General features: G+C 38.2%; 2 protein-coding genes across 3 annotated transcripts; one reads left to right on the top strand and one right to left on the bottom strand.

Annotated features, from left to right (window-relative positions):
- Positions 1-12762: 12762 nt before the first annotated feature.
- On the bottom strand, positions 12763-18147 carry LOC111884238 (probable pectinesterase/pectinesterase inhibitor 58). The gene is made up of 4 exons (XM_023880552.2): positions 17157-18147; positions 15992-17043; positions 13172-13382; positions 12763-13073 (listed from the first exon to the last, which is right to left on the bottom strand). The coding sequence occupies exons 1-4, from the start codon at positions 18145-18147 to the stop codon at positions 12763-12765; spliced, it is 2565 nt and encodes an 854-aa protein (XP_023736320.2).
- A 27-nt stretch (positions 18148-18174) lies between these two features.
- Positions 18175-23321, top strand: LOC111884237 (uncharacterized). 2 transcript variants are annotated; one of them, XM_042896644.2, is made up of 3 exons: positions 18175-19314; positions 19428-19564; positions 19883-23321. In XM_042896644.2, exon 3 carries the CDS (start codon positions 20517-20519, stop codon positions 21870-21872), a length of 1356 nt encoding a protein of 451 aa, XP_042752578.1. In that variant the 5' UTR covers positions 18175-19314; positions 19428-19564; positions 19883-20516; the 3' UTR covers positions 21873-23321. The 2 variants fall into 2 exon arrangements, with proteins under 2 accessions (XP_042752578.1, XP_023736319.1); XM_023880551.3 differs by having other exon boundaries at positions 18175-19564.
- Positions 23322-27475: the final 4154 nt, after the last annotated feature.

Genomic DNA, 27475 nt, shown 5'->3' with positions numbered 1-27475 from the left:
ATAGACCGAGTCAAAGGTCATGTCCTCCCCGCCAAGGAGTGGTTCGTCATCCTCTGATGCATGAGCAGGAGAAAAAGGTGGTGGTGAAGCTGGAGGCTCGGTAGTAGTAGTAGTTTTGGGTTGGGTGGTGTGTTCGGTTGTTGGTGTGGGTTCGGGTGTTGAGGTGGATGTTGGTGCGTCAGTATGAACCCCCGTATCAGATACGTTGGTTCTAACATCTACAGTGGTGGTGGTGTTTGCTTCGGTAAATATAGGTGGTGGTACTGGGATGGAGGTAGGTGGTATTTGAGTGGTGGAGGTAATGGGGGAATAGAAATAGAAATGGTAACTGGTGGAGTGGAGACAGGAGAAGTAGAGAAGTGAACTTCAGGGGTTGGAGATCTTGGTGGAGTATTACCACGAGGAGAGCCTTCAGAAGCAGAACTCTCTTCCTCAGATTCGCTTGAGGATGAAGCGATAATCAGTTTTCGTCTCGGTTGGGTTTTTCTCCTCTTATGTGGTGGAGATTGAGCAGCCTTAGTGGTTTTCCTTTTCTTGGGAGATGGGCCTTTTGCTCCCTTTGCAACCTGCTTGCCCTTATCAGCTTTCTTTCCTCTGGGGGCAGGCTTGTCAGCATCATGAATCGACTTCAGCATTTCCGGAGTAAGGTCTCTCGGACCAGATCGTCGGAACTCCTTGTACGTTTGAATGATCCGGCTGTCGGCAGGAACATCACCATACATTGTTTCAGGGATAGACCCGTTGAAGGAAAATTTTGATGCGTCAGAAACAATGATCTTTGTGGTATGGAAAGTACCAATCGAAGACATTGGAGCACCAGCGACAATGGGGACGTGGTACTTGTCCATCACCCATTTCGTGACAATAGTCCAGAACCTGGCATAAGAGATCTCTGAGTGTCGAGAGGTGGAAGAGAGACTCTGAATGAGTTGTTGCCATAGGACCGACCCGTAGTCCATGTTGATGCCATTGTAGATCCCGTACAGGATTGATAGGAACAGACGATTTGCCCCATCGGATCCAGCACTTCTTTCAGATAAGCCCTTGAAAAGCACAGTGAACATCCCATTCCACTGAGGGGGAAGGCACGATTTCTTGAATTTCGTGACCGTGGTGAGCACCTCAGTGTACCCCATGTTGTAGAACATGTTGAATAGATGACCCATCGGAATGGTTTCAGGATTAACCTTCGAAGATTCAGGTTCAAACCCTAACAATGTACAAAACCTTTTCTTGGAAATCGACACCTTGTGCTCGAAGACATCGAAGAAAATCCTGTCGACGACCTTGTCGTAGTGAGCCGTGGCAAAAATCTATGACAGGAACTCCATTGGAACAGCTTTAGACCTGGTAAGAGCAGGAGCGATTGGCGAGAACTTCAGGCATTCAATGATGGGAAACATGAAAGCGTCATATGCCTGAGGAGTAAGATCAATGATCAAACTCTGTTGAGGACGAATAGGCAAGATGTGAGAGGTCGCGTGAACTGATGAAGAATCCGCCATTGTTGAGATGAAGGTGGGAGAGATGATGAACAGTAGAGTTTGGAGGAATTTCTTGCTCTCTAGAAATATAGGTGCAGTAAAGAGGTAAACGATGGTTTACATTGCCTTTTATACTGTGGGTAGAGGAGAGAGAAGAATCTTTCCCAAATCTTCGATTGAAAAACTAAGGGTTTTTCGGAGGCGACTGACGCGTGACAGTTGGGGTTGCCGATGATCACGCAGGAGAGAGAGTGTCAGTCCCTAATCACACGCCTTCCCATCAGGCGCCGTTTGGAGATGAAACGGTTCCTATTCGCACGCTTTTCCAGCAGGCGTCGTTTGAAATCAAATCGATTAGACTCCCGCCTGAGTCACCATGTCGTCATCTTATTCCTTTAGGGTTTAACGGCATCTTTAAGGTGAAATCCCCACGTGGATCAATATTAACCACAACCTTATTATAACAACCAATCCAATTAAAATGCCTTGGAATTAATGAAACCAGAATTTTGAAAAATCTAAAAGATTTTCGTGCTAAGTGTGTAAAAGAAAAAGAAATAAAGCAACATGTTTGAGGGATTATGTGATGTCCATAAAGACACGAAACAATTGATCCCGGGCACGAATCTCTTCCTTCAAAGTCAAGAGACACTTTAAAGTGTTTGTGTGGTTTCTCGTTGAATAACGATCAGACACTTATTAAGAAGTGTTGAAAGGCTTCTTTTTGAATTAGGCTTATGTGGGTGGCTTTCGCTTCGATTCATAATTCATGATCTTGATATAAGATAAAAATCGAATGAAGTACTTGTGAGACCAGTGTAGTCTGTTGAACAAGTAGGTTGGAGATAATTTAAATAGCAAGGTAAACTAAGATATGTGAAATCTCAAAAAAAATTAAAACTGGATCCCAAGGGAAGAAATGTTATTGGATTTAACAATTTCATAGGAATCACTCAAAAGAAAAATAGAGATTTCATGTGGTACCCCCATGGATAAGTCCGTCAATTCATTAGTGAAAGCTAGAGCAAGTTAATTGTTCACCGTCAATGCATAGTAGGTATTGAATTGTGGGTTTCACTTAGCACGTAGTGACACGAAGCTAAGATCATGAACACTGAAATTGTGTAACCATAAACCTCAGTGGTAATGTCTGAGAGTCTCAAGGGTTACGTTTGTGAAGCGAATGAGATGGAGAATAGTGATGTAGATGGTGTAAAGAAACCCAAAGTACCTCTGCTATGAAAAATAGGGACTAAGCAGAAAACTCTTATCTCATGTGAGAAGAGAGTTAGGTAGCTCATGATTAGAATAAATGTGAGAGCCTAATTGGGAAGACAAGGTTTGTTTATACCAAGTCGGTAAGGCTTTTATTCAGAATTAGATGAGGCTTTGGACACATACAACAGCATGCTTCTAAGGACACTTAGCTAGTGAAATAATTTACCCATAAAAAGACATACAAAAAGATAAAAGCCAAAATAAAAAAATAAAAAATATTTTTGGAGTTTTTGAATTAACGAAAGAAAAAAAAATATTTTTGAAATTTTTGATCGAAATAAATAAAAAAAAATGAATACAAAAAAATGTTGGAACCGAACCCGAGCGTTCGGTCTATTTCGGTTAAGAAAAATATGGAACCGAACCCGAGCGTTCGGTCTATTTCGGGTGAGAAAAATTTTGAAACCGAACTCGAACGTTCGGTCTATTTCGGTTGCCAAAAAAAAAGATTGAAAAAGAAAAGAACTTTGACAATAAGATAAATGAATTTGGAAAAATAATACAAAAGATTTACAACCAAGGAAACTACCTTTGAGTGATAAGCGAAGATCAGATGATACAACCGAACCCGAGCATTCGGTCTATTTCAGTACACCAAAGCAAGACCTGAACCTGAGCGTTCGGTCCATTTCAGCATACAAGAGACCCGAACCCGAACGTTCGGTCTATTTCGCTTCTTACTTGTGATCTTGAGAGGTAATTTTTGGTACTGACTCCGATTCCATCATTCCTAGCCCTTGTAGAATTTTGTTGAAAGAAGCTTCAGGAAGAGCTTTGGTGAAGATGTCAGCCAGTTGATCAGTGGTTCAAACAAAATGAATTTCGACGTTCCCATCTTCCACATGATCCTTAATGAAGTGATACCTTAGTGCTATGTGCTTGGTCTTGGAGTGTTGCACTGGGTTATGACAGATCCTAATTGCACTCTCAGAGTCGCAATATAGTGGGATCTTTTTCATATTGAGTCCATAGTCCCTGAGTTGGCTTTGGATCCAAATCACTTGAGATGTACATGAGGCAGCTGCGATGTATTCTGCTTCAGCTGTAGACAGAGATACACAAGTCTGTTTCTTTGATTGCCAACTAACCAACTTCCCGTCAAGGAATTGGCAGCCTCCAGTGGTGCTTTTCCTGTCTAGTCCACAACCTCCAAGGTCTGCATCTGAGTAGGCTTGAACGAAGAAACCTGAGTTTGATGGATACCATAAGCCGAGAGAGGTAGTTCATTTTAGATAACGGAGTATGTTCTTCACTGCAAGCATATGAGGTTCACGAGGATTCGCCTGAAATCTAGCACAGTAACAAACAGAAAACATTATATCAGGCCTGCTAGCAGTAAGGTACATTAAAGAACCGATCATCTGGCGATATAGCGTAATATCGACTGCTGGTTTATCCAAGGATGGAGTGAGCTTGGTGCCAAACGCCATTGGAACTTTAACCTTTGAGTCTCCCATCATGCCGAATTTTGCAAGGAGAGTCTTGGTGTAGGCTTCCTGGTTACTAAAGATGCCTTCGGGTCCCTGTCTAATATTTAAACCAAGGAAAAAGTTAATTGGACCCATTGAGCTCATTTCGAATTTAGTCACCATCAGCTTTCTGAATTCAGCTGTTAAGCTAGGATTCGTTGAGCCAAAGATGATATCATCGACATAGATTTGAACAATCATAAGGCGGTTACCTTCCTTCTTACGAAAGAAGGTTGGGTCAACCGAACCTTGTTTGAATTTGGACATCTTTAAAAACTTGGTTAGCATTTCATACCAGGCACGAGGTGCTTGTTTCAGCCCATAAACCGCTTTGTCCAGAATATAGCAGTGATTGGGGTACTTTTCATTGACGAATCCCGGAGGTTGCTCCACATACACCGTTTCTTCAAGTTCTCCATTTAGAAATGTGCACTTTACGTCCATTTGGTAGACCTCAAAGTTCTTGTGTGTAGCATAGGCAAGGAATATTCGAACAGATTCCAGCCTAGCTACAGGAGCAAAAGTTTCCTCATAATCGATTCCTTCCTCCTGGCAGTATCCTTTCACCACTAGACGAGCTTTGTTTCTTATTACATTGCCTTCCTTGTCCATTTTATTTCTGAAGACCCATTTGAGACCAATAACCGAGGCATCTTTAGGAGTTGGAATGAGGCGCCAAACCTTATTTCTTTCGAACTCATTAAGTTCGTCTTGCATAGCTTGAACCCAATCAGAATGATCAAGAGCAGTGTTTACTGTCTTAGGTTCAACTTTTGAGACGAAAGAGTTAAACATGAAGAACTCTACTTTTGAGAATAAAGAAGTTTGTTTTGCCTTCAGTTGAGATTGGGTCAAGACCTTTTCAAAGACATTACCCACAACCTGTGAAACAGGATGATCTAGTCCATTTGACAAGAGGAGGGTAATTTGGATCATAGGATGGATCCAATTCAGCATTTACCATCTCTTCTAATTCAGATTGACTGTCATCGTCATAAAACATATCGGCATTCTCCCCCTCGACTGATGAGCTTTCAGGTGTATCTTGACCTTCCGGTGCTACAGGAGTTTCGGGTGCATTTGAGCTTTCGGGAGCTACAGTACCTTCGGGTGCAATAGAGCTTTCGGGTGCGGCTGGAGAAGAGTTCTCCCCCTCAACTTGTGAACTCGGCAGTTTTGAAGAAGATGGATTGTCCCCCTTAACTGAAGCACTGTGCTAAGAAGGTCCATTTGGAAATGATTCTCCTTCACCCAGTCGTTTGGCAGCGTCATCGACGATTTGCTTTAGACGGTCAACTTTGTTGTCTGCTGCATTGGCTTCTGAGAGAGTAGCCTTCTCTGGTTCATCGAATAACTCCACAAACTGCTCAAACAAATTTGCAATCGAGGCTGTGACTTGGCCTGTTTGAGAGAAAATTTCTCCAACTGTTTCTTCCATGGCCTTCAGCTTCTTGACGTAGCAGTCGTCGAAAGTCACATAATACGTTTCTTCAATCTTCCTCGAACGCTTTTTTAAAAACCCGGTATGCTTTTGAAGTAAGAGAGTATCCCAGAAAAATCCCTTCATCGGCTTTAACATCGAACTTGTTACGATGTTCTTTAGAATTGAAGATAAAGTATCGTGAGCGGAATACATGGAAGAATTTGACGTTTGGCTTCCTGTTGTTGATGATCTCATAAGGAGTAAGAGTGAAATGCTTATTGAGATAGGACCTGTTCTGCGTAAAACAAGCTGCAACAATAGCATCAGCCCAGAAATATAGAGGTAGAAAAGCGAAACTTAGCATGGTTCAGGCCGCCTCACACAAAGATCGGTTTCGTCTTTTGACAATCCCGTTTTGTTGAGGGGTGTAGGGGGCTGAGAAGTTGTGACTGGTTCCTTTTTCTGCTAAAAAGTCTTCAAATTCTTTATTCTTAAACTCCAGCCCATTGTCGCTTCTGATGTTGCGAACGACTTTCCTCAGTTGCACTTCAACCTGCTTAATAAACATCTTTAGCTTGAGAGTAGTCTCAGATTTGTGCTTCAGAAAGAACACCCATGTAAAACTTGAAAAGTCATCAACAATAACAAGAATATACTTGCTACCGCCAATGCTTTCGATAGAGGATGGACCACACAAGTCAATGTGAATTAACTCAAGTGGTTCAACGACTTTAGTGTTTATGATGGATGGGTGACTTTGACGACTCTTCTTCCCCATTTCGCATGCAGCACATAAATGTTCTCGATCAAACTTGAGCAATGGAAGACCCCGTACATGACCTCCGGTGACAAGTTTGTTGATATCCTTGAAGTTAAGATGAAAGAGTCTTCGGTGCCACAACCAGCTTTCGTCAGAATGTGCTTTGGATAATAGACAGATAGTTGGATTTCCTTTGATGGGTTTGAGATTGAGAGGAAACATTTCGCCTTTGCGCTCCGATTTGAGAATTACTCTTTTTGTTTTCTTCTCTATTATTTCCGAACCCTCATCATCAAACGAAACTTTAAAACCGGTACCTCCAACAAGCTGAGATACACTGATGAGGTTATGCTGTAGTCCTTCAACGTATGCAACCTTGCTAATCGTGAAGTCTCCATTTGTTATCATCCCATAACCTTTAATCGTGCCATATGAGTTGTTCCCAAACTTGACATTCCCGCCGTTTGGAAGAGATCGAAATTCCCTCAGCTCTTCCTTCCTTCCTGTCATGTGATGTGAGCAGCCACTGTCAATATACCATTCTTCGTCGAACTGCTCGTCACTGATAACCTGCAAAAATCAAGCAGATTTAGGAACCCAAAGTTTCTTGGGTCCACGTGAGCCTTTCACAGGAACAGGAATAGTAAGAGAAATGTCAACAAGATATGTTCTTTTTATTAAAGTTGTTTCATCTTTCTTCTTAATAGTGAAAACTTTAATTTTGTTGGGATTTGTTATAGTCGGTTTGGATTCAGGTTCAGGCGTTTGGGCCTTGGAATGCTTTTGTTCATTCTTGACTGAGGAAACCTTCGATTTTCCTTTCAAATCTGTTGAAGATTTTAGATTTTGAGTTTGAACAGAATTGGATTTAGAATGGGGTTGAGAAGAATTAGAATGAGAGAATTTAGACTGAGAATTTTTCTTGACTTGAGGTTCTAAGTGACCCTTTTGTTTTTGGTCATTAGTGGGACCGAACCTAGAACCTTGGTAGCTTTTGCTCTCGGAACCGAACCTTTCCCTTCGGTTGTTATTCCTTTCAGAACCGAACCTGTCCTTTCGGTTGTTATTACTTTCTTGCGGCCTGACAGTACTTTTCTCTGATCTTGAGTTTTTGTCATGATAAGAGAAATGGGCGTTTTGAGATCGCCAAAACTGTTTTCGCTCTGAGAGATTCTTCCTGTATCTCAGATTCCTTTGCTGCTTCTGATCCTTCACTTGCTTCGGCTGTCGGTGAATGTTGGCTTTTTGCTTTTGCTTCCTATCAGCCGGTTCACTTTTAACAGATGATGTTTCGATTGTAGGAGTAACTTCTTCTACAGGAACTTCATTTGCACCACTAGTACTTGGCACATCGAAGTTGTCAGGCTTGTTTAGAGGCTCTGGCACATATCTGCCTTTGGTTTTCCATGACGTCCGCTGTGACAGACCAACGGTTTCGTCAGCATTATCTATAGGAGCAAACCAGAAAAATTCATCACAGCCATCTGCATTATCTTCGTTTACTATGGCGGTGAGTTCGGCTGTCTGATGTTCGGTTACTCCTATGACCTTATACACCTGATTTGGTGTTGTTCTTACCTTCTGATACACAACAGCTTTTTCTTCAAGAATTGGGGACTTATTTTAGGACAGACGAGCAAACTCCACAGAATTTTCAGAAATAAGATTTTTGTGGTTTTCGGGTTCGCTCTTGACAAACTCAGAACAGTCGACTTCATCCTCTACAGAAATTTCACTCATATCATCATCCTCATTGAGATCAGATGCGTTTTCAACATCAATTTTATTTTCTGAGCTCAAGTTGGCATTCAATGAGTCAAACTTTTGTATGGTTTCGGTCCTTAGTTTCAGTTTATCGTTTTCATCCAAAAGGTTTTTCAGCATGTCCTTATGGTCCTTGGACTTTATAAAAGATTCAATTTTGTCCAGACCATACATATAAGTCGGATTCACATCATCAGACGAAACTACACTTTCGCAATTATATGCTTCAGCATCGATTTCATCCTCCTTAAACTCAAGGAAGGGCAAAATCATGCGGTGAATTTTCTGCCCTATTTCACAGTTAAGATGAAGTTGAGTGATGTTAGCATAAAGACGTTTAGCAATTAAACAAAAAACATTTCTCTGTTTCAGAAGTTTTAAATTGTCTCTTTGTAAATAAATGTTTTCGTCTTTGGATTTAATCAGCTCCGACTCCTTCAACTCTATCTACATCCTCCGTTCCTCGCTCTTGGATGACACCCTGCTTATTTGGTCAGTTAGGTTAGAATTGGTGACCCGTGTTTGAGTTAAACTACTATCTAGATTTGAGATTCTTGAATTTAAGCTTTTTAATTCTTTTTAATACGAATTTTGTGGGACTTTGAATGAAACAAAAACGGATTGTACCTTCTTGATCAATTCATCAAGCTCATTGATCTGCATACTGAGAGGTTTTGCTGTGAAGCATAGGTCCTCTCGCTCCTTGGTGTCTTCATTCCCACCATCCATATTGTATCCCCTCATTTGAGATACATCTGTCACCATCAAACACTTCCCACCGCTTTCTTCACCTCTTGCAACGTATGCCTTTCCATGAGATGGCTTCCTGACCTCATCATCCTCTGAGTCGGTTGACCAGACCTGCACGCCACCGAACTCATCTTCCGCTACCGAACCCTGCACAATTAAAGCATTCATCAAAGGGTTAGTAGCAGCTTTCTTTTTCTTGATTTCTTCCAGCTTTTTCATCAACACGGCCTCTTCATCCTTTTCCTCATCCTTCTCTGCCATTTTCTTTAGGACATAGTCTTTGGCATAGTGGTTCTTTCCTCCACAGTAGTAGCAGTTCACACCAGAATCACATTCAACTTTCGCCTCTTTCTTTGGTTCCTCTGTCTTCGGTTCCTCCCTAACCTTTTCAAAACTATAGCTTCCCTGCCAATCTCGGTTCTTATTGGTGGGGAACCTTTTCTTAATGAACCTCTTTGGATTCGACACCATCATTGCATAGTCTTCAGAAGTAAGATCATAGTCTTCTAAGTTGAGATCTTCATCTTCTACCACACTTTTGCTTTTGGACAGGAGGGCCAAGGACCCTAAACTAGAGACCACATTTTTCTCTTGCGAAACAACCTTTTCTTGGGATTTTAAAATCCCCACCAGCTTTGCCAACGAATAAGATTTAAATTGCTCATGAGCTTTAACAGTGGACACAACCGCTCTCCACTCGAATCTAAGTCCATTCAAAAAGGTTACTTTTTGTTCAATCAGCTTCCTTTCTGTATCGTGTTTGATCATCTTGCTAAGAAGATGATTGAAGCGATCGAACGTCTGAGTAACAGTTTCATCAGAATTCTACTTAAATTCACCAAACTTAGACAAAAGAAAGGTCTGAATAGAATGCTCCAAATCCTCATCAGTGGAGTATAGCTCTCGCAGCCTATCCCAGATTTCTTTAGCGGTGCTGCATGAACTCACTAGCCTGAACGTATCTGATTGCAGAGCGAATCGAATCAGTCTCAATGCTTTAATGTTGTATTGAAACTTTTCCTTTTCGTTTTGAGCAACATCCTTTACGTCCTTTAACATATCATTATACTCTTTCTGGGTTTTAATGATTTTTGATGTTCCTGAATGAGCAAATGGTCCAGAAACGATTGCTTCCCAAATAAGGTATCCATTGTCTTCCGATCCGATGACATAATCTTCAAAGTGATGTGCCCAGACTTCGTAATCCTGGGTGTAAAGAATAGGAATCTTCATCGTCGATCCCATGCTGTTAGAGATGTTGATGGGATTAAATTGTGACTCGTCCATGCTTGATCATTTTAACCTGTTTGAAAGATCAGACTTGTAATATTTGATATTAGGGCAAAACAAATAAATACTGAGTTACGTCAATAATGGAATGACGACTCAATAAATATTAGTTAATGCGGAATAACCCTAATCGCAAACTCTTTCACAGAAAAGATGTGTATGAATTACACAGCCTCCTGCTCTGATACCAATTGATGAGTTATGAATTAACTCTTTGATCGATTAGATCTTTGTAACAGGTATGTGATGAACGTAAAACAGTAAACAAAACACAAGTATGAATCAAAATGTGTCGAATGATTAGATTACTCGATCCTCAGCAGAGCTCGACTAAGAACTTCCACTGTAGAGGATTCTAGGGTTACAAAAACAAGAACGATGATATTGCTGAACAATACTTTTCTAATCAATACTAATCATCTCGTTCTAGAATGCATGCAAGCATCTATTTATATTAAACCCTACAAAACTCACGGATGGACAGGCCCATACCGGAGACAAACATGGACTAGCTAACGAGCCCAATAGACGCAACACTATACTGACCCTAACATCAGTCTTTGTAACAAACAAGTTAACTGGCTCGAATCCATAAAACCATCATGTCTTCAAGATCAACATGAGGGCATTCGAGGTTTTACATGATCATGAGCCAATAGATGAAAACAAGACTTACTGCATTGATGGTTGCTCTTTGCATCCATAACAATAAGTGAAGGAGAAAGAAGGTATCCTCAAGAATAAGAGGACTTGATGCCACTCTTTTTCTTAACACCAAGAGCAGTGAGATCTTTCAAGAAAGCTCTAGTCCTTACAAATTTTGAAGCAATAAGATGCAAATAAACAGTTAGAAAATGATTAGACATTGAAAGCATGCCAAGATCTGCAATTAATTTGTTTAAACTCTTTTCATCCGATGACTTAGTGAAGATGTCAGCCAACTGATCAATGGATGGAATACAAAACAATTCCGCTCTTTCCTTTTGAACTATGTCCCTAATGAAATGATGACGGATGTCGATGTGCTTGGTCCTGGCATGTTGCACTAGATTTTGTATCATCTGAATGACACTGGTGTTGTTAGAGCAGACGGGTGTCTTCAAGAAGTTTAGACCATAATCCTAGAGCTTATTTTAAATCCATAGAATCTGAGCACAACACCTTCCAGCGACAACATATTCATCCTCGGTGGTAGAACAAGACACTGATGTCGGCTTTTTGCTAGACCAACTTACCAATCTATTTCCAAGCATTTGAGCTCCTCCTGAAGTGTTTTTACGATCAATGCCATACCCGCCATGATCGGGTCAGTGTATCTCACCATCTTGAACTTAGAGTCACGAGGATACCATAACCCAAGATTGGGTGTATGTTTTAAGTACCGGAAAATCCTTTTTGATAGCGTGAAGATGAGATTCCTTAGGTATGGCTTGATAGCGAGCACACAATATGGTGGCAAACATAATGTCAGGGCGAATGGCTGTAAGATAGAGTAGAGAGCCTATCATTCCTCGAAATAGAGTTGCATTTACATCAATGCCACTTGGATCAGTGCCAATAGACGCTGATGAAGACATCGAAGTCTTTGTCGGGTTACAATCAGAGAAACCATACTTCTTTACCATATCTTCAATATATTTAGCTTAACAAACAAAAATACCAGCTGCAAGCCTAAAAAGAAAGTTATTTCACCCATTATGGTCATCTCGAATTTCTTGGTCATGACCTCCGCGAATTCTGAACTTAGCTTTTCATTGGTGGATCTAAAGATGATATCGTCCACATACACTTGAGCAAGAATGATATGAGATCTTGATTGCTTTATGAATAGAGTGTTATTGATCTTTCCTTGTTTGTATCCACTTGAAAGAATATATCTTGCCAACTTGTCATACCATGTCCTAGGAGCGTGCTTTAAGCCATAGATAACTTTATCAAGACGATACACATGATCTGGAAACTCTTCATTTTCAAACCCCAAAGGTTGTTTTACAAAGACTTCTTCTTAAAGATCTCCATGTAGAAAGGCATTCTTGATGTCCATTTGATAGACTTTGAAGTTTTTGAAATAGGCAAAAGCTAGAAACAGACGAATTGCTTCAAGTCTTGCAACTGGAGCAAATGTTTCATCATAGTCTAACCCTTCAATCTGACAGAACCCTTAAGCTACAAACCTAGTTTTGTTTCTTATGAGATTCCATCTTCATCCATTTTGTTCCTGAAAACCCAGTGAGTTCTAATGATAGTCTTTCTTGAGTTTTGGTAACAAGAGTTGACACATGATGACATTCGAATTAATTAGTTCATCCTGCATGGCCTTAATCCAGTCAGCTTCTTTCAAGGCATCAACAATATTCTTTGGTTCGATCATTGAGAAAAAGTTTACAAACATGCAAAAGTTGTTGTTGACTCTTCTGCAAGTGAGAATCCCAGAATTTACATCTCCTATGATTTAAGTTTAGGATGATCTCGAAGGATTCTTGGATAAGAACTTTCATTTGTATTGCTATAGGCAAAGACTTCCTAATTTGATGATTTAGCTTCTTAAGGGACAACAGGCTGATCTTCATAGATAGATTGAGAACTAATTAATTGATCAACATTAGAAACAACGGGATCATCGTTATTTGATAAGAGCTCAGGAACAGGTTCTGAAGGACTATAAGTAAGATCATTCAGAATTGACGAGGGATGATCAACTCGATCATGAATGAATGAGTCCTCATCAAAGGTGACATGAATTGTTTCTTCAACAATTTGCCTTGAAAGATTAAATTCTCTGAAAGCCTTGGATACGCTGGAGTATCCTAGGAGCACTCCTTCATCAGCTTTAGCCTCAAACTTCAAACACAGATCTATTAATTCAAGATGTAACAAACACATTCAAACAAATGAAAATAAGAAATGTATGGTTTCCTTCCTTTCAGTAGCTCATACGCAGTTTTCCTATGACATTTAACAATGATAAACTGATTTTGGGTATGACATGCTATATTGACAGCTTCAGCCCAAAATGATAATGATAGACTAGCTTCAACAACCATAGTTCTTCCAGCTTCAATGAGAGTTATGTTTCTTCTTTTTGCAATACCATTTTGTTGGGGAGTTCTAACTGCCAAAAATTTCTGAGAGATTCTAAGCAAAAATCTTCCAGATAGGAGTTTCTGAATTGAGTTCCATGATCACTACGTAATTGTATTACTTTGTGATCATAGAGGACTTCCCACTACTTAATGAGAGCAATGATTTCATCAGCGACATGACTTTTCTTTCTTAAAAAGACTACCCACGTAAACCTTGAAAATTCATCCACAATGACAAGAGTATATTTCTTCCCAGCTCTTGAATTAGTCGGAATTGGTCCAAAAAGGTCCATATGAAGAAGATGAAGAGGTCCGTAAATTTGTTGTGGTCCGTAAATATGTCAAAGATGAGGGGTCTTTTTTATCTAACCGTAATCAAGCAATTGGTATTTTCTTAAATTTCAAGACACTTGATTTTGTGTTTCTTTTACACTTGATGTTGGAAATTGTAGGCCTCAGGGATACCTTGTCAAAGCATCTTCAAAAAAAAGATCAAGATATTTTGGAAGCGGCTTTGTTAGTAAAAGGGACAAAGAAAGCTTTGAAAGCTTTTAGAAAAGATGGGTTTCCACAAATTTAGAAGAAGGTACGTGCTTTTTGTGAAAAACATAGTATTTGAATTGTAGACATGTTGGGATATTATGCTATCCCACGAAAGCGTAGGAACAATATGACTAATCGACATCATTTTGAAGTTGTGATTTTTAACACAGTTTTGGATATGCAAATTCAAGAATTTGGGGATAGATTTAGTAAAGCTGGCACAAATTTGATAGAGAAAATGGCGGCTTTGAGTCATTGTGACTCATTTTCTAGTTTTGATAAAGCAAAGTTATTGAAGCTAAGCGAGAAATAAAAAAATGATTTTGACCATTTAGAAAGGGTGCAACTTAATGGGCAACTTGATATCTATTATCATTCTTTGCTCCATGATGATAGATTTTTCAACTCGAAGAGAATTACAAAACTCTCTTATTTGTTGGTGGAAATTGGGAAGCACATCTCTTTTCCTTTGATTTATAAATTATCAAAACTAACTTTGGTTTTGTCCGTTGCAACCGTAACCGTTGAAGGGTGTTTTCTACAATGAAGTTCTTGAAGACCGATTTGCATAATAAAATAGGTGACGATTTTACGAATGATGCTTTGATTTGTAGTGTAAAAGAGGAAGCACTAGAGAATGTTAAGACTGAAAATGTAATTACTCATTTTCGTAAAATGAAATGGCAAAGATGTAAACTTCAAAACGTAACTTTGTTATGGAAGTTGAACTTTATGTCTAATGAAATTGCGGTTTTCTTTTCTTATTTTATATTACACAATTTTTTTTCCTGGAATACCCATTTTGACCCTGGCTCCGCCACTGCATAGAAGATGTTGGATATGATCATAGTCGGATAGTTAGATAGCAGGACAAGTGGATAGCAAATGTTAGATAACATTTGCCGAGTCGTATAGCTCAACAGAGGAGGCTCAATAAGAAAGGTGAATAGCTTTCTTGAATAAAATAATGCTTAATCCTTGTTGTCCTAATCATTTGATTGAGAGCCAATATCCCGCCATGTTTTATGGAACGATTATCCATTATAAAAAACATCCAAGTTGTATCCATTGTCTACCTTAGAGCATCCACAATGCATAATTCAATGTGAGAGTTGAATGAAGTGACATGCCTAATTGGCATTCAATGGATTAAACTTTACTATTGTGGGATGTCGTTTTAGCATTTAATAGATATGAAGTTCAATGGTCATTGAACTCTTCAATGGGAAAAAAATATTTTAACTATTAAATATATATTCTATTGAGTTCAATGCATTGTAAGAAAATTAATTAATATAGAATTATCTAGTAAATAAAATGATGAAGTATCAATCCATTAAACTCTAATAAGTTTAATACATTGTGGATGCCTTTACTATCCATTAAAGTCGATACTCTTTACTGAGCACTTATTTCAGTCTTATTTTTAGCCTACTATATTTTATTCAATAAATTCTAACAAATTTTATCCTATAAACCCCAATTAAAAATGAAAATGTCACCATCATATAGACAAAGTTATTATATAACGTTGTATCCGGATCCATAATTTTCATTAGAGTATATGGAGCGGGCAACGCCACCGGCCGTTATGCTTATGTGGCAGATCCTTAATTAACGGCGCCATGGCGGTAGGAACACCGCCCCAGCCAGCCGTTATCGGGTGTTATGCCACCGGGCGTGATGGTGGTAACGGGACGAAACGTGTGTTATTCCTCTGGTTTTTTCCTGATTTGCTTCTTCTCAACGTCATTTCAAATAAAAAACCACCGTTTCCTTTTGGTGTTTATAGATATGTTATAGAGAGAAGATGATGTGGCACCCGTAACGTGGGTATGGATGTTACCCATACCCATCGGCATTACTTTTAATTGGCGATCTGCTTCAAACATGGTTTGATTAAATGAATGCTGCTTATGGTGATAGATGAAGTCATGATCATCATCATCAATGTTTACGCTGAGGTTGTAGTTTTGTCATCATTTTACTTTATATATGTTACATATGATTCCATGTTAAAAGTTTAATCTGAACTGAAAGCCACATATTCGTTTCTTATCACGGGTGCATACCGATTGGAACTATAAACAACTACATAGATACACACTAATCCTTTAACTCGCGACTACATACACTTATAATAAAACCTTTCCAAAAATTCTATTGAAAAAAGATCCTTTTCTGATTTGTGGGGATGCTTCTGGTGACAGTGCTACAGGGCTTAAAGCTGGCGCACTTATGTCACTGTTGGGTACTTGGTTAGGTATGTTGCTAGGACTAATTTCAGCTGGTGAAGGTGCTGGGGTTGAAGATGGAGGCTCTGATATCGATCTACCCTTGTCTTTCTTACGTTTCTTCTTTTTCTTTTTACCTGGATTATCATCTCCTTTCTCTCCATCAGATTTCTTATCTTTATCTTTCTTATCTTTCTTATCCTTCTTGTCTTTATCCTTCTTATCCTTATCCTTCTTATCTTTATCCTTCTTGGAATCATCTTTTGGGGGTTCGAACATAAACTCTGAGTTGTAAGGCACACCTGTTGGCGGGATCCATGTATCACCGGTGATGAATTTTCCGGCCAAGAAGCGTTTAACTCTTTTTGTAGTTAGCTCCTTAACGCCAGGCCATTTCACACGTTGCAACTTGTTAGATCCTGGTCCATGATTATTAAACTCGCTGTAATAAAGGGTATCGAAAGCAAAAGTTTCATTCCATGGCAACCACCCTTGAGGCTGGATCAAATCATCAATGAAGGATTCCATTATAATGGTTCTTGAATACTGCTTCCATGGTCGTCCAAGGTAGGATTTGAGTTCCATTCTCACCGGAAAATACCCAGGATCCGCAACAAAGCTGCAGTTTTGGAGAACCAATCCTGTTGGCTGTCGCATTTCCTTTCTTCCTTGTGCTGTGACAATGCAATTCTGGTTATCCATTGGCCTCCGAACAACCATGATACAGTTTTGAAACACCGCCGCACTGTCTCCGAAAACAAAGTCAATCGTACCGGAGACTGTGCAATCACGGTAGAACTGACGATAGGTGTGTGCGTAAAGGGTGTCTTGGAAGCCATGCATGTGGCAGTTGTAGAAGATTGTTCTATCAGCACTAACACGCAAAGCCACAGCTTGATGCTTTTCGGGACCTGCTGTGTTCACAAATCCGATATCTTTGGCAATGAAAAAGTCTCCAGAAACAGCTGCATGCATAAATTGTTGACACCGTGTTAATTACACCTACATAAAGCCGGTATATATATTTAAGTTTCTACTTTATTTTTCGCAAAAGATAACACTACAATGGCTAGCTTACCAACAGTTGCAGTGTGGAAGGTGGAAACTCCGTCTATGTAGTTCAAGTTTCCTGTTATCTTTGTCTTCTCTGGGCCATCGCCGATGAGCACTAGATGAGTCAAGTTTTTGGGGAATCGGATTATCTCATTGTAAACGCCCTGTTTGATATAGAGCACAAACCCTTTCTTTGATTTAGTAGGAATGACTTTCAAAGCTTCTACAATTGACAAGAAATCTCCACTTCCATCTTGTGCAACAGTCAGGTTTGGATTGATTTTTTTGGGTGCTTTCTGTAACATACTCCTGTCGTTATCATCTACCCATTCAGGAAGATTGAGGTCGTTGTTGGACATATGAAGCAAACGACGATTACTATTCTGGGGTGTGTCGATTATTTCAAACGCCTGCGAGAGATCTGTGATCATAGCAAGGCAGTTGCTAGTTAACTCCATTGATATGTTCAACAATTTTCTCATTCTTTCTCCTGAATCTCCTTCGGTCTTTTCAAACCCGTCTAGGCAAGTTTGTTCATAAGTTATCGCACCACTCATCCAGATCTTAAGTTGGACAAGGGAATGACCGACGTCACTAAGATCAAAACCTAACATTTTATCGACAGATCTCCTTAGATCCATAACAGCAAGATCTGCAAGCTCTTTGCAACACTTAAGAGCATCATTGGTTCTCGGGTCTGCATGAACCTCTTTCATGAGCGTGGAGTTGTTAGCAGCATCCTCAAGTTGCTTAATTGTGATCTCAAACGTGGCCTTTACGTGGTCATAAGGATCAGTAGAATGGGTGCCTGTTTTGGATAGGCTTTCAACGCAAGTTTCCTTGTAGTCAGTGTGCTCGCAAACCGCTCTAATGGAGGCCTTTACGTCATCGTCCTGTTTGGTATGTTCTGCCTTTTCCTCGGAATGTCTGTGCATCATGACAATCAACGCAACAACAGCAGCCAGAAGCGCTATGAAAGTCACGCTTAAAATGGCAACTTTTGCGGTGCTGCCCATCCTTAATCTTTACCTCTTCCAAAACAAATAAAATTTTCTATTCTTAGATTTTCTTTTTTCTTTCTTCTGGTGCTCTTCTCCTACCTCTACATATATCTCCTAAAACCTAAATCTAATATAAGCTTTATGATATGTAAAGAAGCGTTGATAATTGAGAGAGGGCCTGAAGAGTAGGTTCGACCCTCCCCCTGTTGAATCTATTGGACAAAGGCCCCCCCTTACAGATTAGTTAGAATTTTAGGATAACCTTAATTTTTTGTGTGAATTAAGGTAAGAGCGAAAAGGTGATGAATGAGGTATCTTTATAGCTGGGTTCCTTTTTTCTCGAATAGAAGCAGAGGTTAGGAGGAAAACAAAATTTTGCGTTTTCTATTTTTAGAGGAGAAACAAAATGAGGGGTGTTGTTAAACACCCACAATTTAAAGATCAAAAACCCTTTAAAAGTCAATTCCATTTTGACTTGGGTTAAATAACCCCAATTTATAGACATATAACCCACAAATTTTGTGGTTTTATTAGGGAACTAAATTGTGGACAATCTTTGTTTTAGTCCATTTATTTGTTTTAGTAGGTTTGAATGATAACTGAGCACTACCATCCTCATTTCTTTCTCTCTTATGTAGTCAACAAAAAACAATCAACATATTCTTCATTTTCTCCGGTTCGAAAGAGATCTCACACACATAGACAAATATTTCATTCTTTCTTTTTTTTTTTCTCAAAAACAAACAGATGGCTTATATATGTTTTCAGTTCTGTGAAAAACAATAGAAGGGGTAGTGGTTATCTGGTGATGGTCGACTGTGAGAAAACGAAGATCAAGGTGATGGTTTCGGTTTATGAGAAACACAAATGCAACATGTGGCTTTATTGGTGGTAGTGTCTTTGGGTTAAACCCGAGGTGACAATGGTTACCGGTGTTGGTTTGGCGGAGGTAGAACTCACGGTGATGTTTGTTTCCGGTCACAACAGGTGGTATAAGGTGGTCGTTTCCTGTTTGGAGGTTTGGCTATGGTATTGGTAAGGTTATTCACGAAGGTGATGATGGATGTTCTCGAGGTTCACAGGCGCTGGTTTAAGGGAGTCGTGAAGGTGGTGGCTATGTGAAATGATGGAGCTGAGATGTTCGGTTATTGTGTTCTTCGAGGAGAGTGGACATGGGCGAAGGTTGTATAGGGCCCTGATTTTTTTTATTAGAAGTCTAAATAGCCCATGTTTTTTTTATCCATATTAAGCCATACACATTAAAAAATTGGGCTGACCCTAGTGCTTTCCAATAGTCCGAATGAAACAAAAGAAGGGATCGTGATTGTCTTTGCATGCTGCTGACCTGCTGTGCTGCACGCTAAAGTCTCCATCTACTGTCGCTGCAAGGCTTGTTGCCATGCGCCCCTGCTAGAATCAATTGCTTAATCAGGTTTGTCTTTTTTTTATCTTCAGAATGCAAAAATCATAATCTCTAATCTCAATTATGTTTAACTGACCTGCATCCCTGTCCCTGCTGGAATCAACTGTTTGATTATTTTTTTCTAAATCAAAATCTACAATGTTTGATTGGTTTTATATCATGTAATTATTAGTTAACTGATTAGATTTTTGATTGTTAGGATTTAGGAGCATTGTTAGGTTAAATGATTTCTCATAAATAAAATTTGTAGGATTTAGGAGCATTATTGGTTAATTGAATTTAGAATTTTGCAATATGAGATTATGATTTCAATTTTGATTTTTACAGATACAATCATACAAAGCTTACAATTTTATGGGAAAGATGAAAACCATTGATTCTTTTTTCAAAAGAAAGAATGATGATGAAGAAACTCATAATGAAAATCAACAAAGTAAACATCACAAAGTTTCAACAAGTGAGCCGCAACCGCAAGAACATGAAAATCAACAAGAGAATGATATTTTTAAAGCTACACAATCAAATTCTAATGAAGTGGATCTTAAAAATCTAGAAGAGATCCCGCTAAACGAAAACAAATGTGGGAATATCCGGTTAATTTAAGGGAATAAGTAAGACGAGCTTATATGACTTTAGGACCTTTCCAAATACATCTTCAAGAATATCATGCTAAAGGTTCAAAGAAACATCCTTGTAGATTCCAATATTCTTGGTTCAACATTTTCCCTAATTGGTTAGAGTATTCTCCAACAACACATGTTTTTTATTGTTTTATTTGTTATATATTTAATGATAAACCAAGTGTGTGCAATGGTTACGATGCATTTACTGTTAAAGGATTTGACAATTGGAAAAAAGTTAATGATGGGAAAAAGTGTGCATTCTTGAAGCACTTAGGTTGTTCACAACATAGAAATGTTGTTCACAACATAGAAATGCTGTTACATTTGCTGAAAACTTGATGAATCAAGCAACACACATTGAAAATATGATAGTGAAGCAAAATGAAGCACAAATACTAAAGAACCGTTTACGATTAAAAGCTTCAATTGACACAGTTCGTTGGTTGACATTCCAAGCTTGTGCTTTACAAGGCCATGATGAAACGCCTAACTCCAAAAATCGAGGTAATTTTCTTCAACTACTAAAACTTCTAGCTTCTTATAATGATGAAGTTGCAAATGTTAAATTAGAGAAAACTCCTTATAATTCAAAGTATACTTCTGGAGATATTCAAAAAGAAATTCTGAGTATTATTGCAAATAAAGTTCGGAAGCATATTCGTAGTGAAGTCGGGGATTCATACTTTTGTGTCATGGTCGATGAGTCACGAGATGAGTCTAAAAAAGAGCAAATGGCCATAGTTTTGAGATTTGTTGATGCAGAAGGGATCATACGGGAAAGGTTCTTGGATTTGGCTCATGTTAGGGACACATTATCATTAACCTTGAAAACAAATATGTGGACCCAACTTTTGCACTATCAGTTTGATGTTAGTAAAATCTGTGGCCAAGGTTATGATGGTGCTAGTAATATGAGAGGGAAATGGAATGGATTGTGGGCACTTGTTCTTAAGTATTGTCCTTATGTGTATTATGTTCACTGCTTCGCTCACAGATTACAACTAGCATTGGTGGCTGCTTCAAGGGAAATTATTCCTATACACCAATTTTTTACAAACTTAATTTTTATAATTAATGTAGTTTGTGCTTCTAGTAAACGTCATGATAAGTTACAAAAGGGAAATGCAACTGAGATTGAACATTTATTGGAACTTGGTGAAATCGAATCAGCTATAGGATTGAATCAAGTTGGGACATTAAGAAGAGCTGGTGATACACGTTGGGGTTCTCATTTTCGTTCCATTTTCAGTTTGCTTAGCATGTTTGATTGTACTCATGTTGTTCTCCAGGGAATAATTGATTATGTATCAACTACTTATTCTCAACGCGGAGATGCTGATGTAGCTTATTGTTTCCTGAAATCATTTGAGTTTGTTTTTATTCTTCAGTTAATGAAAGAAGTAATGGGAAAAATTGATATACTTTCTCAAGTTCTACAAAAGGAATCCCAAGATATTCTTAATGTCATGGAGTTAGTTTCAACAACAAAGGAGAGTCTAAATGATTTCAGGAACAACGGATGGGATTCTTTATTTGCACAGGTAAAGTTATTTTGTGAGAAACATCAAGTAGATATGCCGGATATGAAAGCTCCATATACTTCTACTCGATACCAGCCTCGGAAAAACGATAATCATGTTACTTTTGAACATTTTTATCGTGTAGATTTGTTTACATCCATATTGGACAAATAGTTACATGAGTTTAATAGTAGATTCAATGATAAAGCGATGGAGTTGTTAAGTCTTAGCTTTACTTTAGTTTCAAAAGAACACCCTAAAGTGATTAACATTGATCAGATTTATCTTCTCGTTGAAAAGTATTATCCTTAAGATTTTACGGAGCAAGAGAGAATTCACTTACGATATCAATTGGAGATTTTTAATATTGATATGACAAAGAATCCCAAGCTAAGTGGTGTATCAACTATTGCTGACCTATGCAAGGGTCTTGTAGAAACTCAGAAACGTGAGACATATTATTTGCTTGATAGAGTGGTTCGGTTAATCTTGACACTTTCAGTTTCTACCGCAACAACAGAGAGGGGCTTTTCAGCAATGAAAATATTTAAGAATCGCCTTCGCAATAAGATGTTAGATGACTTTCTCGCAAACAACTTGGTGGTTTACATAGAAAGAGAAATTGCTGAAAACATTGATACGAAGTCAGTAATTGATGAATTTAAAGACCTTAAAGGTCGTCGGGCTGAGTTGTAATTCTTCTTTTAGGTATTTTTGGTGTTTAGTTGTTGAAAAAAAATTGTTTTTTTTATGTATAAGAACCGTAATTATAGGTATTTTTGGTGTTTAATTGCTGGAAAAAATGGTTATTTTATGTGTAAAAACATTAAATTTAGTTTTCTAATACTTTTGCCCCCCCCCCCCCCCCCAAGCCCAAATGAATCGTTCAAGCTCCGCCCCTAAGAGTGGAACGTGGTGGGATTCGGCTATGGTGGTTTATGAGGGTGAGATAAAGAGGGGTTGCAACGGGGTGAAGATATGTCGATGGTGTTGGCGGTATTGGTGGTTGAAGCGGTAGTTAAAGGTAGTTGTTGTTTCTGGTTTAAATGGGTTTCGATGGGGGTGGTATATGGAGCAGGTGGGTCGATTTGGTTGTCAATTGTGGGATTCGAATGATCTAAGGTGGTATTAGCAGTGGTTAATGGGTGGATTCTGGCTGGAGTTCTTGGGTTTGGGTGGGGTGGTGTAAGGATGGTTTAATGGTGGTATAAGGAGGAGTTTGTGAGCTTGGTTGTTAGAGGGATAAGGTGGTCATGTGCTTCAAGAGGTTGTACCTAGACAACAAAAATATTGACGCATAAGCAAAATTCAAAGTCAACATGAGAAAATTGGTCAACAAATGTCAATCTAGCAAAGGGGTAACCGGTTGGCCCCTTTACTTTAGCCAAAAAGACGCAATCGACCTGAAAAAAATGACTTTCTTCCCTTATAAAATCACAAAAAAAAAAGTTTAGGGACTTAATGATTAATCCTAGAAAGTTTGTAAGGCATTTATGTCATTTCCCCTTTTATTTACCATTGAAACAATCATTTTATCAAATATTAAATATTTTTTACATCTTTACTCCCTTCTAGTTAAAACTTATTTCAATCTATATCCTTTTTCTATTATGAAAAATTACTTTCAAAACTTACTACTTCAATTTAATGTATATTGTTATTTCAGTTATATATATATATATATATATATATATATATATATATATATATATATATATATATATATATATATATATATATATATGTATATATGTGTGTTAGGGGAGGGGCTTTGACGAGTATAATCTTCTGAGAACTCAGAGATTCGTAAGAACACGATAATATTTTTTATTGTAATTTTTATTATAAAAGAATGCATCTCATGCGATGTTTAGATATATCTAAACGTGAAAGTCTTTATATATGCATTACAAGTTATGCACCTTTTCATCATGACAGAATTGCAAGAATGGTCCCTATGGTATGTCGAAAATTGCCACTTTAGGCAAAACAAGTTTGGACTAGCACTAATGATCCAAAAGTTTTCATTTTGTTGCGGTTTTAGTCCATTTTGGTTTGATCTTTTAGAAAATTCCGATTTTGCCCTTTTCTTTTTGTTATTTAATTATTTTCCTAACTAAAAAATAAAAATAAAAGAAAAGAAAAGAATCTCTCTCTCTCTCTCTCTCTCTCTCTCATTTTCACATAAAAAATACCACCACAACCACCATTTTTCGGAGTTATAAACGCCACTATTGCCACCGATCAGTACCGCCACCGCCTTCATTCCCACCGTCGATATGAGTCACATCTCCCGACCACCGTCGAAGAATCATAACGTCGTCGCCATCTTCCTCGGCAAACCCATTTCATGTCGCCTTCTCAAATGACCATTTTCCTTAGCAGACCCATCTTCCTCAGCAAACCCTTCGATTATGACCATGATATGATAGGTGTTGCAGATCCGTAAGGAGGGGGGCCACAAGGTCTGAATTATGACAAACATAAGGACGGAAAGACTGAGGAAGATGGAGACGCCATTGTTCAACAAAAGTGATCTTACCAGGTCTGAAGTCCGACGAACAGATCTGAACTCCTGTTAACGATGAAATGTCAGAAATGGAGAGAAATGAAGGTGACTACAAGCTAGAGTTTGCTAACAAAGATGGCGACATTGGTGGTCCGACGACATATTCCGATGACAACCAGATCTAGTGGCTGAAATCCAAATCGATGATGATGACAACGCTGTGGTTAGGTGGAAATCCAAATCAATGAAGATGATGGCGGTTTCAAGATGAACAGAACACAAGCCCTAGCACCACTGGAGTTCATGGGTAACGAGGGTTTCAGATATGCTTCCTGAGAATCGATAAGCTTCGCCTTTTAGGGTTAGGGTTTCGCTACCAGAGCTTAGACCCGGTGGTGTTCAGGCTTTCCGACAAGAGTGAAGTTTGGGGGAGGGAGTGATGGTGGTGACGTTCTCTTAGAGAGAGAGAGAGAGTGAGAGAGAGAGAGAGAGGGATAGATTATTTTCTTTTCTTTTATTTTTATATTTTAGTTAGGAAAATAATTAAATAACAAAAAGAAAAAAAAAACAAATATAAAGCGGCAAAATCGTCTTATAAAAAATCAAACCAAATTAACCAAAATCGCAAAAAAATGGAAACTTTTGGACGATTAATGCTAGTCCAAACTTGTTTGGCCCATAGTGAAAATTTTCGACATACCACAAGGACCATGCTTGCAATTTTGTCTTTCATCATAACTTGAAACTTCAATATTACAAGTTTTAAAATTCGTGTTAATGGATCCTACAAAACAATTTTAAAAGAGTTATCCTTGTTGTTGGAATACGATTATAAAAACGATTCGAAATCACATGTTCACAACTAGGTGTTTTTGTTTCTTTTACTTACTTTTTTTTATCTTTTTTTTCCAATTTTTTATACCTTTTCATCTTTTGAATATAAAAATGTAATAGAATACTTTTCGTAACTATATTACTATGTTAAACGAAATTTGAACATTCAATTTTTCGAGAGATAACGTATAATCACCACATCAAATCAAATTATATCCCTATTATTAAACTTATTATCCTTTGAGTGTTTCCCAAGATCTCTCATATCATAAATCTATTATTACCGTCTTCATTGACAATGTCTATTATTTTCAAAGTCAATTTATAAGAATAATATTCATATGGTTGATAACTTTGATACTTAGTAAATATAAATTCATATGGTATTAATATTACATATTTTATTGTTAATATTAAACTTCTTTTGATAAAATTAAAATATTGGAAAAAAACGATGACAAATGAAAACTATAATTTTTATTTATTATAGATGTGTTTGGTAAAAAATAGTCTTAACTGTGTTTTTTTAAGTGTTTTTGTTTTTATGTTAATTATAATAAAAGAAAAAAAATTAGGCCCCACTGAAATAACTAATATTATAATTTTTATTAATTGACTAAATAGAGATTAGTCAAGTTAGGTTCGGCTTCGATTGAGATAACGACTTATCGTCTAAGGACAGATTAGATATCAATACGAACCTATCAAACATAGAAAAGAATGCCCACCATGGGGTGTTGTTTATCGTAAGTTATCTGTCAATTAAGTAACTTCCGTTATTTTTTAACGGATACCTGGTTACTTGTAACACTCGTGTTCTAAAATGGTTAGCCTTTTATGTTCAGGGGCTAAAGATGGAATTTTGGGAAAAACTTTATGCCACCACGACGTGGATCAAGCATACCCATGGCGTGGCATCGAATGAAATCACACATGTTTAATTGGACCGCCACTGTGTTGCCAAGGTATGGCAACTGGTCTGGCTCAAGTCATGATTCTTTTAGGGTTCCCTTTGTATTTAAACCCCTCTAAGTCATTTCTAGGGTTCATTACCAGCATCCAACGCCTTTCTACCTCATAGAAACCCTATCCCTAATTCCCTTAGTGATTTATGGCCTTTTGGATCATTTGTTGGCTTGGAGAAGAAGGTGGTCTAGTGGTGGATCTTGCCAGGAAACAACATCTTCAACATCTCACATTGCTTATGGACCTTTGTAAGTGTCAAAGGCTCAAACGTTATGGCTTGAAGTGGTTAGAGCTAAGATATTGTCCAATGTTCTTCATGTCTAAGCAAGTTTGAATGGAAGGAACACATAAAGTTGACAACTTTACGACTCTCCTGAGTCCCATGAGCAACATATATTATAGATCTAGACTTTGGTGGGGGGGTTTGTAACTCCCGTATTTCTGGGTTTGTCATTAATAGCAATGTAATAGTCTAGGTTAACCCTTGTAACCCATCTTGAAATAATAAAGATGTATTATTTGAGTATTATGTGTTTTGTGCTTAGTCGTGTGACTTAATTAAATTAAGAATGAAAATAAGCGTCAAAATAAAATGTTAGATAAAGCGGATATCTATGGATAATGTTGTAGTAGTTGAAACGATGTTTCTGAATATATAAAGAATGTCGAAATCCGAGTTATAACGAAGAAGTTATGATCTGTCGAAGTTTCGCGACAGAACCGACAACGCTGAATGACGTAAAAAGTGAAATTTACGTTAGATCGATATTTAGCCTTAGTGATCTAAACTAAAGTTGTAGAGTTCGTTAAACCGAGAGCATGCATAAAAAGATCGTCCAAATCTGACTTTGTATGAGGAAGTTATGATTTTTCGAAGTTTCGACTTAACAATATGCAGTCCAAATACTCGATTTGAGACCGAGTGGTTTTTGGCCAAAACAATCTAAACGAGAATCGAAGATCTCGTTAATAGTAGTGAAACGATAAAAAGATAGGCGAAAACGAACTTCGGATGAAGAAGTTATGAATTTATAACAGAGTTTTCCTGTCCCGGCCTACTAAAAATAAATAATAAAAATAAAGTCAAAATTAGCCGACGGAGTCTAAACAAAAGTTGTAGATCGTAGTCTCACCTACGCGGGGATATAAAGAACGTCAAAAACAGAGTTCGTATGAGGAATATATGAATTTTTGAAGTTTATTAAATAATTTCGATATTAAATTTAATTATAAAATATCTGATATTATCCAAAGGGGGGAGTCAGCGGTCTTATCCAGGTTACGCCCAGCGTAACTAGGATTTACGCCCAACGTAAATCGAGGATCCAGACCCTATAAAAGGAAGGCGAGTGCAGCCGATTCTTTTGCTCAATTTCTCTTCTCTCTCTCCCATTTTACCTCGATTTTCGTGCAAGAATTATCCTGAAACCCCGGTATTAATCCCGAGACCCGAAGCATGTCCCAAATC

This window comes from Lactuca sativa, chromosome 7, assembly GCF_002870075.4.
Source record: "Lactuca sativa cultivar Salinas chromosome 7, Lsat_Salinas_v11, whole genome shotgun sequence".
NCBI classification, from domain to species: domain Eukaryota; kingdom Viridiplantae; phylum Streptophyta; class Magnoliopsida; order Asterales; family Asteraceae; genus Lactuca; species Lactuca sativa.
Note: the sequence above shows the minus strand (reverse complement) of the source record. Positions and strands in the feature narration are given on the sequence as shown.